The following is a 16,432-nucleotide window of genomic DNA, read 5'->3' on the forward strand; positions in this document are numbered from 1 at the left end:
CATGCTTGCCTGCCAGCTCGAACTACCCGACACTTGACTTGCCTAGAGCATGGACTTTTAAAACCTGTTTCCCCGCGCGTTTTGTACTGTTTAATTTTGCTACGAGAGGGCACCTACCTGAAAGTGTCGATTTTGCTCGATCGACGATATCCGGCCGCCGCTGGAGGAGGTCGGCGTCGATGAAGTCTCCGAGTCGGCCTTTCGGACAAACTTCAGCATCTCCTGCTGTTGCTGCTGCTGCTGCTGCTGTTGTTGCTGGTGGTGGTGATGCTGTTGTTGCTGCTGCTGCTGGTGGTGATTTGGGTGTTGCTGAAGTTCGCGGCTGTTGGCAGAACTCGATGGCGGAATTGGTGGAGGTTGTTGACTTGATGGAGGCTGATGATGGTGCACGATCGCAGTAGTCTGCTGGATGTGCCCTTGGGATTGGGGTTGTGTTTGGGACGTTTGCTTGTAGGGCTTTGGGTTCAAATGGTGCTGGAGGGACCGGGATGAACTGGTGGTAGTTTGATCCTCGGAGGATGACTCGGAGCTAAGCCGCGTGTGAGGTGGCGGAGGAAGATGATGGGACGACGGTTGTGGTTGATTCTGGTGATGACTACTTGGGGCTAGGTGATGTTGATTCGAGAATCGGAGATGGGATCGAGGGACGGCAAGTCGCGATGGATTAAGTTGATGCTTGAGGTTTTCCGGGATGAATAAACCCGACGATTTCGGCACTTCGGGTGGGAATTTGACGTGATGATGGGAACCTACTCCGTTTAGCTCGCTCGGGTAGGCTATACTAGGAACTGTGGACGATCTGGCTAGGGGTGGCGCACCACCGTTGTGGGAAATGTGCTTCAAGATGCCCCCGGGTGGCTGTGGTGGTGGTTGATACCGTGGCGGAATATGAGAAGCCGCCAGTTGGGATTGCTGAGCGGATTGTTTCTGTAATCCTGACTGGTTTTGAACTGGCTTTGATCCACCATTCACTGTGGGTTGACTTGTGGGAGCCGACGAATTCGAATGTACGGTGGTCGCGATTGTCGAGTGTGGTGGCTGCTTTAATTTGGTTTTCTGTAGCTGAGGCTGTTTACTACTTGTCAGACTGATAACATTTCCGGATAGCTTTAAGTTATTACTATTTGTTGACATGACTACGGGAATGCTGTACAGGACTGCAGAGGAATGTGATGAACGACAATTTTCTTGCTAAGCTACCTGTTGTGCACGGCACGGTAATTACTCAATTTATCTGGAGAGGTATTCCTTCAGCTTTCCCCCCAGATAAGGCTTTCACTGTTGTTTGTATTTTATAGACACTAACAGCGAATCATACACTCACTATCGCGCTCGAATGCGATTGTCCAAAGGCACTTAAATAGATAAACTGAAATACCACATTTTCTTCTCGCTCTTCTACACTTCTCGTAAATTCTTCTCAATTATCACATTCTTTATGCTCCATCACTGCGAGAGACCGGGAAATAGCTTTCTTATCACCTTCTACCCAACGCCTGTCGAAAAAAAGCTATTTCATCATCTGCTTCCCTCAACTTTATCGTTAGCTCACTCACTCACCGCCTAGGACAGACTCTAAGGCATTTTCTGCTCCCATTAGGTTACTCACACACTCGGTAAAGTCATTTTTTATCACTCTGTACCATTACGGTTGGTTATCTCTCGACGCTAAAGACTCCGACTATCGGATTCATAATAGCGCACAACACAGTGAGAGCGTCCCGCTCGAACCGATCGACCGACCGACACCACCGAAGACACTGACTGGCACCTCGCGACTGCCGGGGCCGGGGAGAGAGATCCTCCAGGTTACACAAGTTCCGCTCGACGAAACGAAACAACAGAACAGAAGAAGGAAAAAAATCACCGATGTAGCGTCAAGCCAGCGCGCAAAAAAAGTCGTTGAAATCCTAAAATTTGAACCTGAAACGAGAAGAGGAGAAACAGAAATGAGTGAGTAAAATGAAAAAAAAAACAAGACGACATTAAGCAAAACACGCTCGTTACAGTTCGAACTTAACGAAAGCTTCCCTTCTGCGCGGGGCTGTTGGACAAAAACTTGAAATCTACCTCCCCGAAGAGAGAAAGAGAGCGGGCTGACGAAGAGTTGCAAAACAACGGCTAGTACAAAAACAAACGGCAGGAGGGAAGAAAAACCCGAACGAGGAGGAAAATAAAAACACGAATTCGCGCGCCTCGCTCCATTCACTTAATTCGTAATGGGGAGAGCGGCGCTTTGAGCGGTGGGATAATGCTACTCGGAGATGGCGGCTGGGATGCTGGGGAGCTCGAACAGAGCTGGAGGCGGAATATACAAAACAAAAAAATTTTATTTACAAATCCTGAATGTAATAGGAGCACCGGTAAGTTTCTTAATTTTTTTTTTCAAAAATTAATGCATTATTCTGCAAAATGGTTGCAAATTTAATATTCAAAGTATTGCCCATCGCTAGTCACAACTTTTTCCCATCTTTCTGGAAATTCACGGATACTTTTGTGGAAACAATCGGCCAGTTAGTCGGCTAACCACGAATCGATCCAATTTTTGACTTCATCAAAATTGGAGAAGTGCTGGTCAACCAGGCCATGTTGTATCGATCGAAAAAGGTAGTAACCGGACGGAGCAATGTTTGTAAAATACGGCGGGTGGGGTAGAACCTCCCATTTCAGCGTTTCCAAGTATGCTTTGGCCGATTTCGCGAAATACGGCCGAGCATTGTCGGGCTGCAAAATAACTTTATCGTGTCTTTGCTCGTATCGTGGACGCTTTTCCTTCAGTGCACGGCTCAAACGCATCCATTGTCGTCGGTAGAGGTCCCCCGTAATGGTTTCATTCGGTATTAGCAGCTCATAGTACACCACACCCAGCTGGTCCCACCAAATAGACAGCATAACCTTCTGGCCGTGAATATTCCGCGCGGTCGTCAATGTTGATGCATGACCGGGGTATCCATACGTTGCCCGACACTTATGATCTTGTCTCAAACCAGACCAGCTGTAATAAAGGCCGCTATCTTCCTTGAAAAGAAGATGTATGTAGAACACAAATCGTATAATACTCAATGGTCACCCTTGGCAAACGAAGCTACTTACTCGTCTATTGATTTTTGAAATTAGATTAGATTTGCGATTGAGCATTTTCATACAATACAAGCAAACCTGTCTTTGTGCGTTCCTTTTTTGCGCGCTTTGTTTTGTATGTTTTGACGCTCATTCCGGCCAAAATGACCAATTTGAAACAAAAAAATGACCGGTTGTATCATTTTTTCACAAAATTTATCTTAATTTTTTATATTTTGACAACTAAACATCAGACTGATCGGGTTGGTGGGAATAGTTAGATATCCAAAAGGACCAGCGAGTTAGGGAGGTATCGAGATACAGAACATTTTTTCATTTTTTTTATGTCATAAATTGTCATATATTAGAGTAAGTGTCCCAATTATGGTATGAATTTGAATTTTTGATCCATTCCCTTAAAGTGAAAAAACACCTTTCTCATATGAAAAAAAAAAATTTCCAGAATTTCTCAGGAGGTGATAGACGGTTATATTTCACGAAGAAAATCCTTCTACGCATATGTTCGAATTTCAACAATGACAGAGTTCTAGAACTTTTTCTTTGTTTCGGACTTTGTTGGCTCAAACTGACTCTACATTGAAAAGTACGCTACGTTATCCGATTCTATTGCTTCCATTTGAAAGATGAGAAAATTTAGTACAGGATATAGTAGTGAAACATCTAAATTAGTGGATTAAAGTAACATTTTGAAAGTGGAAGATTTAAACGTTTTTTTTAATTTGTGATTATTAAAATTCAAAAATTCACACTAAACTTGATTGTTTCTATCAATTAAATTAAAGCTCTCTAACCTCTCTACAATTTGTTCTTCGACGCCCAACTTCTATCTTTCTTAATTTCGCTGCAATATCGATATAAACAATTCCTGATGAAAATTCAATCAAAATCATCAAAAAGCGCGTTTTTATCCACTGTACTTATAAAATCCACTTAAATTTGAATTTAATGTTAAAAGGTTAATTTTTTTTCTTGAAATTATTCATATTTGAATTATTAAAAAAAATTTTTTTTTCAAACTGTATACAATCGAGTCTTAAATTTTACATTATCGAATTATATATAATTGAGTTTGTATATAATCGAGTCCGACCTGCATGAGGAACTAGGTTAACCCCTTCACGTATAACGTCGAACCACACTCGTGGTGATTAGACTGTGCCAAAACATACAACATCGAACCTCACTCGTCGTCTATCGATGTGAAATGGATACGTGTGATGATGCGGGACTGCTACGATCGCAAGTAATATACACACTCAGCAGAGTATCGAAGCAACTCACTGTGCTAGTGTTTGGGCCCTGTTGTTGGAAATTAAATCGTACGGCAAAGGGGTTAACAAAGAAAATATTGATTAAGTATGTTATTCAAAATAAATTGCAACGATCAGGCAGGAGCTGTTCAATCACAAAGAAATGTTCGAATAGTTTCACAGGATCATTTTCAGTTGAGTTCAATATTCCGGACATATTTTTTTTTATTAATTCGTTTATTTTTACAGGCTCATTTACTTAAGTTTAAAGGAGCCGAATTCTTAAATATAATTTAAAACTATATATATAAACAATTTTTCTTACATCTATGGTTAGTAAGGTGGAAAACCGATTACTCGCGGTGTACTCGAGTTTAGGAGGGTGACATATTTTTAGGAGAAGGATGGGATATAAGGAAATTGTAACAATGTTGATGAACACTCATTTCTTAAATCTATTCGTATATCTATAGTGTACTTACATTTCAACTTATTCTACTATTTATAGCAAGGGGACGAATTACCCGCGAAGGAAGGAAAGGAGGGTATAAGGATGTAGGGACAATCACACACGAAGATCTATAGCTTTAAGGAAAACATATATATGGGACATGTAATCAAGGTCACCGGCACATTGGGCTGTCTTCCTCGGGCCCGAAGGGAGTTTTCTAAATTCGATCTGGCGACCAGATACACCTCGCACGACCAAACAATGTGCTCGATGTCGTGATAACCTTGGCCACAAACGCAGAGATTGCTGCTGGCAAGATTGAAACGGAAGAGTAGTGCATCTAACGAACAGTGATTGGACATGAGTCGGGAGAAGGTGCGAATAAAGTCCCGACTCAAGTCCAGACTTTTGAACCACGGTTTGAGGCTAACCTTAGGGATAATCGAGTGAAACCACCGGCCCAATTCATCTTCATTCCACTTGCGTTGCCAGTTAGCGATGGTATTTTTGCGGACTAAAGAATAAAATTCATTGAAGGCGATTTGACGCTGATAAATGTCGCCTTCAATTGCACCTACCTTTGCCAATGAGTCAGCCCTCTCATTACCCGGAATTGAGCAATGTGAAGGGACCCAGACAAAAGTAATGACATAACAGCGTCTGGATAAAGCACTCAAAATTTCTCGTATTCTCTCAAGGAAGTACGGCGAGTGCTTTTCCGGCCTCACTGAACGGATAGCTTCGACAGAGCTAAGACTATCCGTTACAATGTAATATTTAGTGTTCAACAGGTCGTGAGGCGACGCTCAGTATATCGCTGCCAATTCAGCAATATATACCGAGCAAGGATTCTGAAGACTGTGTGAGGTGCTAAAAAATACGTTGAACACTCCAAATCCCGTGGACTCATTCATAGAGGACCCATCAGTAAAGTACATATTATCACAATTGATACGCCCATACTTTGCATTGAAGATCGTAGGAACGAACCCCAATCTAAGATAATCTGGATTTTCATGGATTTTCTCCTTCATGAACAGATCGAAATGTACAGAGGAATTGATGTAGTCAGGAAAACAAACACGGTTGGGAATATACGAAGAAGGAACAACCTGCATAGAGGTGAATTCATGATATGAACTCATGAATCCAGAATGAAAATTTTGCTCGATCAATTGCTCAAAATTTCCGATTACCAATGGATTCATAACCATACACCGAATGAGGAACCGAAGAGATAATAAATTGAAGCGATCTTTTAGTGGGAGTACGCCTGCCAAAACCTCGAGACTCATGGTATGCGTTGAGGGCATACATCCCAACGCGATACGGAGACAAAGATACTGAATTCGCTCGAGTTTAATGAGGTGTGTTTTGGCAGCTGATTGAAAACAGAAACTGCCATACTCCATCACTGAGAGAATAGTTGTTCGATACAACATTATAAGATCTTCGGGATGGGCTCCCCACCAGGTGCCGGTAATTGTACGGAGAAAGTTTATTCTTTGTTGACATTTTTTACTCAGATACCTAATATGGGCCCCCCGAGTACATTTGGAGTCGAACCAGACCCCAAGATACTTGAATGACATAGCATGAGTGATCGGTTTACCCAAAAGTTGAAGCTTTGGTTTTGCTGGTCTATGCTTCCTAGAAAAAACCACCATCTCTGTTTTCTCCGTGGAGAATTCGATCCCTAGCCCAATGGCCCAGGTTGAAAAATTGTTCAAAGTATCTTGTAAGGGTCCTTGCAGGTCGGATTCGTTTGATCCTACGACAGACACCACTCCATCATCTGCAAGTTGTCTTAGGCCGAATTTTGTGTACGGCAATTGTCGATGCCGCTTACATAGAAGTTGTACAAAAGGGGGCTTAAACATGAGCCCTGGGGGAGGCCCATGTAAGAGACCCGACTTAATGCCGAATCTCCGTGAGAAAAGTTCAAATGTTTCTCACAAAGCAAGTTATATAACATATTATTCAATAGAGGCGGCAGACCCCGAGAGTGTAATTTGTCTGACAAAACCTCTATTGAAACAGAATCGAAAGACCCCTTTATGTCCAAGAATACTGAAGCCATTTGTTTTTTTTTCGGCGTAAGCCATTTGAATTTCTGAAGAAAGCAACGCAAGACAATCATTCGTCCCCTTGCCCCTGCGGAACCCATATTGTGTATCTGAGAGTAAGCCATTCGTTTCAACCCATCGATCAAGGCGAAACAAGATCATTTTCTCCAACAATTTCCGTATACAAGACAGCATTGCTATTGGGCGGTACGAATTGAAGTCGGACGCGGGTTTTCCGGGTTTTTGAATAGCTATAACTCGTACTTGTCTCCAATCATCTGGAACAATATTATTCTCCAGAAACCGATTGAATAAATTCAACAAGCGATGTTTCGCCACATCAGGGAGGTTTTTCAGCAAGTTGAACTTAATTCTATCCGATACCGGAGCAGAATTGTTACATGAAAGCAGAGCAAGAGAGAATTCTACCATCGAAAACTCGGAATCAAGATCGCACCTACCTTGTGGTATATCTCGAACAATTTTTTGCACAGGAGCGGAATCAGGACAAACCTTCCGTGCAAAATTAAAAATCCATCGATGTGAATATTCTTCGCTTTCATTCGTTGAAGAACATTTTCTCATGTTTCGAGCCACTTTCCATAATTTTTTCATTGACGTTTCTCGTGACAAACCTCCCACGAAATTTCGCCAATAAGCACGTTTTTTCCCTTTGATTAAGTTTTTAAATTGATCTTCAAGGGCTAAATACGTTTGAAAATTTTCAGGGGTTCCACGTTTCCGAAAAGCTTTAAATGCATTCGATTTTTCTACATAAAGCTTGGAACACTGGCTATCCCACCATAGATTGGGAGGCCTTCGACGAATAGTGGAACCTGGGATGGGTTTCGTTTGAGCGCGAACCGCGCTGTCATAGATCAAACGAGAAAGGAAGTTATACTCCTCCAATGGAGGTAAACCATCTCTGGAATTGATGGCTAGAGCAATCGCGTTCGCATATTTTTTCCAGTCAATGTGTCTTGTGAGGTCATATGCCATGTTTATAGATTCAGAAGAATTCGACCCAATGGTGATGGAAATTTTGATTGGCAAGTGATCACTACCGTTGGGGTTCTGGATTACATTCCACTTGCAATCTAACGATAGTGAATTCGAGCAAAGCGAGAGGGCAAGAGCACTTGGGTTAGCAGGAGGTTTAGGTACACGTGTTGTTTCCCCAGTGTTCAAAACGGTCATATTGAAGCTGTTACAAAGGTCATATATCATCGATGAACGATTGTCGTCGTACTGTTCCCCCCAGGCAGTTCCGTGAGAGTTGAAGTCTCCCAAGATCAATCGTGGCTCAGGAAGGAGTGAGCACATGTCATCAAGTTGTTTGCGGCTAACCGCAGCTCTCGGAGGCCAATACAAGCTGACAATACAGAGGTCTTTGCCTCTGATGTTTGCATGACAAGCAACAGCTTCGATACCTCCAATAGGTGGAAGTTCAATTCTAAAAAATGGGTGGCACTTATTAATCCCCAATAGTACCCCTCCGTATCTGTCATCACGGTCCAAGCGTATAATATTAAAATCGTGGAAAGAGATATCATCTCGCGAAGAAAGCCAAGTTTCGGACAGAGCAAAAACATCACAATTGAAGTTATGGATTAAAAATTTGAATGTATCCAATTTAGGGATAAGACTACGACAATTCCACTGTAAAACAGTGATATCTCCGACCTCTCTATTTGAATTAGACATCAAGAGAGATAATCATTGCAAGGAGGGGCCATGTTTGCATCAATTGTTGCAAAATTGTCTTTAATTCCGGACATATTCTTCAGGTTTGATTTAACGTTCGAAGATGAAATTTCGACATAATCATCTGAACCTTTTTGAATATTCTCTATTTCAATAGAATCACTATCTTCAGCGTTTTTCTCAGCTTTTTCAACACTTTCCAGTATTTCGGTATCTGGCATCAGATCACAGCAAATCCCGTTTTGGTAGTTTTTGCACTAATCATTAAAAGACATTGAGCAATCGAACGGTATTGTACTGTCGACATCAGCAAGCTCACGACGCATTAATTATGCCAGCGGAATATCTCCATCACCATCATGGAAGGTAAATTCGGCTTCCTGAAGCACTTTTTTTTTATCTGTATTATAGTGACTTTCAACTCATTTGGCTGGTTCGTCACTTCTACTTCCATTTTTGGAAGAATGTCGGGAGTGAGAATTGAACTCGTGACCTTGAGCGTGAGAGGCATGGATGTTACCACTACGCCAGATCGCCTCCTGAAGCACTTTTAAATAGTATCAGATTTAACTTTATTGATTTTAGAGGGTTGAAGTATTTCAATTGCATCCACTACCGGTATATCTGAAGGGGAGAATGAGAAAAAATAGATATAAGTATGATACATTACCATAACACATAATTCCAGAAATAATACCATTGTATTTTCATTGGAAAATTTTTCGTCAAATTGCATGATCCTCAAAAAACATTAAGGCCAGCCAGACCTTGGTGTTGCTCTCGTATATCACTGGTAATGACTTCTTCTTATTGAAACATCGTGGGTTTTTACTCTTTCCATTGATCAGAAACGATAGTTTATCGCTCCCGCCCATGTTCGTTGTGCTTTAAAGCTGGGAATTTTCGGTTTCTGGACAAATTCGCAAGCCATATCTCGAAGAATAGAACCTGAGAGAGGTAAATTATTCTCTCTGGCTTGATAAGACAAAAATCCATTGACCGCTTCCGCTTTTCGATTCCGACCAACCTTATATGCTTTTGGTCTAGATTCGATTTTCCATTCCGATTCCATTTTTACTTTAGTTTGAATAGTGTTGATAACGTACTTTGTGCAATACTGAAATTATTTGCTGCTTCAGATCCCTTCCGTCCATACTTTTCGACCTGGTCGATGATGCTCAATGAAGAGCAATTGAAATCAGAGGTAATAACGCACAAAAACATGTACGCGAAAATGAATCGAGCTAGGGAAGTGAAAATCCATGGAAAAATGAATCAAAACACATCGAGTAAGGGAGGCATCGAGTTAGGGAGGTATCGAGTTATGGAGAGAAGAATGCTTGTAAAGTCGAAGGTGCTGAAATCCATCGAGTTAGAGAAAATATCGAGATACAGAACATCGAGTTAGGGACAGTTGACTGTATATAATAGCTGTCGGTAGTTCTAGTGTTAAAACCACTGATTGGACTTCGAGAGACATGGCCTGTTATCGATCGCGAATGAACGAGGAAAAAAAAATAACGTAAAAAAATAAATTTTTTGGCGGCACGGAGTTCGCTGGGTCTGCCGGTTTTTGTATAGTTAGTATCAGAATGTTTTCTCGGAAACAACTCGTGCAATCTTTGAACCTTAAATTTTTTAGATACTTTGAAGTCCTAGTCCTAGGTACTCAGTTAATTCGCATCAATAGACATTGTTTTAAATTGGATCTAAATTTTTAAAAGTTTAGAAAACAGATCAAAAATTCAGGGAGGAATGTCATAAAAGTGTTATTTCATCAACAAATACCATCACACTTATGAACTTGTAGTAAATAAGGACATTTGTAATTTTTCGAAGAAATTGATTCGATTTCTCAAGTTCAACAATTAGGATTCACGATACAAAATTTCATGCAGTAGGCTCAATAAATCCTTTTTGGGAAATCCTAATTTGTTCATTTAGTCCGCTATAAGTAGATGTCAATAAACAAAAGCTTGATCTTCATTGGAACACATTAATAGTAAAGCAGACCATCAGCAGACCATGGATACTTCGAGGTAAACTTTGAGTTCAAAGGGATAATTGAAGTGCTTCGAAACAAGGTTTATTTTGTTTTTTTTAGATAATAAAACAATTTCAAGCTATCTACTCTTCTTCGTTGTTCCGGTTGGCAAGGTCCGTCTCCACTTCAAACAGTTCCGAGATCACAACCTTTACTCGCTTTGACCTTTTTTGGCAAATGCCGGCGCATTGGATTGAATTCAAAACAGAAAAACGTGGCGCAGGAAAAAAACTGTTCCTCTCGTTCGCCAGGTACGAGCGAGAGAGAGAGAGAGCGCGCTCAATTATCCGCGAAACTTGTTACCTAAAAATGCTGCCCTGCCCTGCCTGACCCTGTGAGTGACCGCCCAATAGGTGAAGAGGAAACACGCAAAAGACCGAAATCAAAACCTGATCCTGACCACACCGCAGCATGGCCCAGGGCACTCGATCGTGTGACCACCGACCGGCTGGAGGGGGATCGCTGTGACGAACCGGCGCGATCTCGTTGTATGGTATGTCGTGGTGATGGCAGTGCCTTCAAGATCTGGTTTCGCGCGGTGACCGGACGCTGGCGCGAGACGTGCGATCCGGGACAAGGGAATTCGATACTGATAAAAAGCCGAAGAGCGAAAAGAGCCGCAGCACGCAAAATTTCTCATGATACCCGATTCGTGGTTATGCTGCTGCTGGCCGATGATGTTGCCAGGATTTTATGTATGCGAGTGGCGATTCTGCGCCCGCCGCTTTTGGATATACGAAGAGCTACGCTGAGACTGGGCAGTGTTTCGAAACGTGCTTTCTCAGAGGGAATGTTGTTATGTTGTTTTTCCACGGTCCTCTTTCGCTGGTGCCGTCGTCAACCGATATACCGCCGCCGCCGCTCTCTGCTCGTTGATTTACCAAAATCAAAGAAAAGAAAGAAACAAAAAAAAAACACAAGCGAACCACACACGCAGCGTCAGTTACATTAATGCAAGCGGGTTTGAATTCAATTGGGTATTTAAGGTCTAAATTAAGACGGGCAGGTAACTACAATGTATGCGGTTGAAGATCGCGGTCCATGCAACGAAGAGCGAGAACACCCAGGAAGGACTCGTGGTGACGAGTTGCCACACAGAGTTGTGACCGAAGCGCGCGAGAATTTGAATTAATGTCATTGGTCATTGTAATGGCAATAAATACTAATGGAGGTTAATATGGGCAGCGCTTGAGAGAAAGTCTTGATTATCGAAGACATTAATGAAAACTAGAGCTACTTGTATAACAGTTTATCAGCTCCGATATCGCTATTATCGACTGTTGAGTAATCATCCACTAGAGGGTTGGAGAGCGCTATCCCCATGAATATCAAAATGAGCTGAAATTCCGGCGTACGTAACGCTGTCGAAAGTTGGTCTTCATAAGATCTTCAAAGATATCACTCAAATCAAAATAAATACCCGAATGGGCAGCAGCGATGACACGAGAAGCAAACAAAACTAGATAAAATATCGTTTATCAGGCCGCCAAAACTGGTTTGAAGCGATACTTCCAAAAATTCCAAACCCTCGAGACACTTTACATAAGATCTGAACGACCCTATGCGAATACGTCAATCGAAAACCCATCGAGGAGGTTAGGAAATCGGTATTCACACTACCGTTAAAATGACACAACTCGCGCAGTCTCCTCCCCATACCTTCGTCTTCGTCGATTGGCCGTTGCTCAACGTCAACATCTTCAACCGTTTTCAAAACAAATCTCGCGATCTTTTCCGCAGTTTGACGGATGGAGGTAAAGGGTGAACGCGACCACGTGGTGACGGATGCCTTCGGGGACATTAGAGGTAACGGGGAGGAAAGAGCGAGAGACAGAAAAAACGCGAGTTTCTTTTCTCATAGGATCCTCCGGTTCACAAGTTCAGATCGAGACGCTGCCAAGTGCCACTAAAGTGCCATCATCATCATCATCGCCATCATCATCTCGTTGTGGATTTTTTGTTGTATGTCGTTACTGTCGTTTTCTTTCCTCCGTCGGCTCCGGCTTCTGAAGAGAGGACGGATGATGATGATGATGGTCGCCTCCCCTGAACCATAACCCTTGAGAGCGGCAAGCTGCGGCAGCCCCATCGCTTGTGGGACTGTTATCGCATTCGCGCGGTCGTGATCGTCTATCATGATAGCAATAATTTTCCATCCGTTGGTTTTCTTACAGTTTCCGCGGGTCCAGCCGCGTTGTGTGGTTGTGTTGTTGACTTCGGTTGTTTTGGTGTTGGGAAGCCCGGTTGTTGTACCATGTTTAACGCTGTCTCAATCCACTGGGTTCGGTTGATGGCTGGACCAGCTGTGGTTGATTGGTTGGTTCTTCGTTCAATGATGCCGATGACTCTGGGAAACACTTTCCTAAAGGGCTTCACAGCATTCCTTCCCGGGAGCGCTGGGCGATGACGGATCAAAGTGTAGAAATAACAATCATCGAGCCTTTTGGACGCGCTAACAATGTCGAGCAGCGGTGGTTGAACTGAAGTTGATACAGGAATTAATAACACTAGTTTATGTGTTGCGATCAATGTTGCCAGTGTTAGTGCCAAAGGTAGCTAGTAACATCATATTTTTTGCGTGTAAATCCGTAGATAAATGTTGCATAACATCGAAATTTGCGTAAATAATCAATTCAACGAAATAAACTTGTGTGGAATGACTTTGAGAATGGAAATCAATATAAGACAAGTCATGTCAAGTCAAATCAAGCACGTCAAGATAAAATGAAAAATGTATCATCAATGATTGAATTTTATTGTAGGCATCTTTTCATTATTATTTCTTTATCACAAAACTATTTATTTTTGCAACTTCATTGAATAAATATTTTTTCGAAGCAAATAAACTGAAAATTATATTTTTTCGAAGTTTTTTAATAATATATTTTAAACATTGATTTTTATCTTTTCTCTTATTTTTTTTATTTATTAGGTACAGGTTATAAACACACTTAAACTTTTTTTTAATTCCAGTCCAGTAAAATTTTCTAATTGGCTGCCATACAAATGAAACACAAATTTCTGTATTACTCGAGAATTAATCAAGCAAATGAAACGAAATTTGGCATGTGGTGGTTTTATGGGAAAGAAACATTTCTAAGGTGGTTCGACACTCCTTCCCCCTCTCTAAGGGGGTCTCCCATACAAATTAAACACAAATTTCTGCATAACTCGAGAACTAATCAAGCAAACGAAACCAAATTTTACATGTGGAGGTTTAAGGATGCAATAAATGTTTCTATGGTGGTTCGACACATTCCCCCCTCTCTTAGGGTGGGCTGTCATACAGATGAAAAACAAATTTCTGCATAACTCGAAAACTAATCAAGCAAGTGGAGCCAAATTTGGCATGTAAAGATTTTAGGGGGCACGAAACGTTTCTATGGTGAATAGACACTCCTCCCCCCTCTCTAAGGGGAGAAAAGGGAGGGGTCTGTCTTTATTCTATCATATTTTCTGTATCAAACATGTATTCCATGTAACGGAGAAACATGTTATTTGCAAGTGGTTGAAAAATCTTGAACGAGGATTGTGTCTGAAAATAATCTGATATTATAATGATGAGTTTTGGTACAAATAGTAGGAATTTTATAGTAAAAGATAAATTCAACAGGGTCAACTAGAAGATCATTCAATGAACAGTTCTGCGATTGGACTCATGAACTTGCGCTTAGTAAGAAAACGTGAGCGTTTGAAGATATTGATAACAAAAAAAAACAAATTTTGGGCGGGACGAAGTTTGCTAGTTATCATATATAGGTATACTTATAACGAAATTCTAGGAACACTATTACAATTATGTGACATGAAAGTGTCATTTTCAAACAATGTTTTTATTCAATTTAGTCGGTTAATTATCGATTTCAATATAGTTCAAACGGCTATATTTTTGTATACTTTTAAATTAAAATAGAATATTTATTTGCAAATTTCTGTAAGTAGGTGACATACTACATGGGCTGAAAAGTCTCGAGATTTTTCAACAGATGGCGCCACTAAAAAATTAACAAGATTCATTTCGAGAGGTTCATCTGTTACTTATGCTTATGTGTGAAGTTTCATGACATTTCGTTTATTTGTTCATAAACTACAGTTGTTTAAGTGTCACTACCTGAGCATTCGAATAGAAAATGGAAAAAGAAGAATATCGTATTTTGGTCAAACATTGTTAGATGGGAAAAACTCCTGAACGATCAATGCAGTGGTTGGCGAAATATTATTTCACTTCTCCTCCATTGATAACAACAGTTTATCGGCGATTTGGTGAATTTTAAATGGGCCGTACAAGCACCGCAGATGCTCTGGAAGGCCAAAAGAGACTACGAATCCAGAAATCGTAAATCAAGTGCATCGACTCGTTTTGAACGACCGTAAAGTGAAGTTACGCGAATTAGCTGAGGCCGTAGACAATTCAAAAGAACGAGTGGGATACATTTTGCGCAATATTTTGGACATGAAAAATTCATACGCGCGATGGGTGCCGCGTTTGTTGACCGTCGACCAAAAAATGTGGCGCGTTGATGATTCAACAACCGGTTTGGCGTTGTTGAAGCGTAATCGAGTGGACTTTTTTTGACGTTTTGTGACAATGGATGGAACTTGGATCCATTACCACACTCCTGAGTCCAATAAGCAGAGTGGCACTGAGGCATATTTCGAAGACTTAAACGTTTCGTACTACAGAGAGGGAAACTCGTTATACCATGCGTTATACCATGCGTATTGTCCCAAAAAAAACGATTGTTTTCATTAAAAATCCCGGGACTTTTCAGCCCATGTAGTATTTTTTCCATAATTGGTAAACTTACCCTATTTAAATCCAAAATTTTCGAGAAAGTGCTCGGACGTTTGGTTTTGTGAAAGATTGGTTTGCAGCTGAAATTCTGATCATAACATAGTGAATTTGAATAAAGTTGTGAAACGTACTATTTGGAATAGCAACATTCATCAGTAATTTGCAGTTTATGAAGAAAAAAAACTCGACTCTTGAAAATGATCAACCCATGAGATACGTTTATCTTAAAGATTCTGTAGGTTTTATAAAATTATGAATAATGTTTCTCAAATCTCGCGAACGTCATCCTCCATTCATGGGGAACGCACGCATATAATTGCCCATCTGCACGCAAAGCTATCATATTGGCGTGCAGCAGTAGCCGGGGTAAAAGTAAAATCTCCTGAACGATTACCTGTTTAATTGCTGCTGCAGATCGTGATTATCATATATGCCTACGCCGCAGAGTTTCATGCTCATTGACGAGGGCGACGAGAGGTCCTAGGCTGTAGAATGTGTTAAGCTTAATATTTCAATAACATCTCATCTCCTCCTGTGCCACTGTATGACCAGCAATTCCCCTTGGGCTAGGAGCTAGTGCGATCCCAATTGGTATGAGGGGAAGCAGCTAGTAATGACGCCCGCGGCCTCGACTGATGCTGTGCGTTAATAGCCCGTAACGACCGTCTTTTTATTATCAACAAGTACTGAATGGGCCTCATCTGTCCTGAGGGGGTGGTGCAGCAGAGAAGGATGCGGTCCCCATGTTCTGTCCTGACGATAAGCAGGCCGGCTCGGAGGCCACCTCTGCTCGATTACGGCCTCCCCACAAACTGGTTCTTGTCTTGTACGGACAGCCGAAGTGGCCCTGCAACAGGTTTGTTTCCAATACACTTTTACGAGCATCGCGGTGGAGAATAAGTGCACTTTCCGCCAAAGGGACCGAGAACGTGTTCAGACCGAGGGACCTTTTTGTTCGGATATGTCGATCTATGATCAATGTTATGATTGGTGTCATCATTTCAAACTACTTGAACACAGAACCAGATGCAGAAACTAGCC

At 41.5% G+C, this 16,432-nt stretch overlaps 1 protein-coding gene across 2 annotated transcripts in view; it reads right to left on the reverse strand.

The window, feature by feature from the left end:
- The window catches only part of LOC129778049 (coiled-coil domain-containing protein 85C-A), a 162,120-nt gene that overhangs the window by 80,928 nt on the left and 64,760 nt on the right, over positions 1-16,432 (reverse strand). Inside the window, exons 2-3 of one of the 2 annotated variants that reach the window (XM_055784700.1) lie at positions 1,561-1,923; positions 118-1,496 (exon numbers count right to left, since the gene is read on the reverse strand). In XM_055784700.1, the coding sequence (XP_055640675.1) occupies positions 118-1,134 (1,017 nt within the window). In that variant the 5' untranslated portion in view covers positions 1,135-1,496; positions 1,561-1,923. Of the gene's footprint in view, positions 1-117; positions 1,924-16,432 lie in introns of both variants that reach the window. The other variant, XM_055784698.1, reaches the window with a different exon arrangement.

This window comes from Toxorhynchites rutilus, chromosome 3 (genome assembly GCF_029784135.1).
Source record: "Toxorhynchites rutilus septentrionalis strain SRP chromosome 3, ASM2978413v1, whole genome shotgun sequence".
NCBI classification, from domain to species: domain Eukaryota; kingdom Metazoa; phylum Arthropoda; class Insecta; order Diptera; family Culicidae; genus Toxorhynchites; species Toxorhynchites rutilus.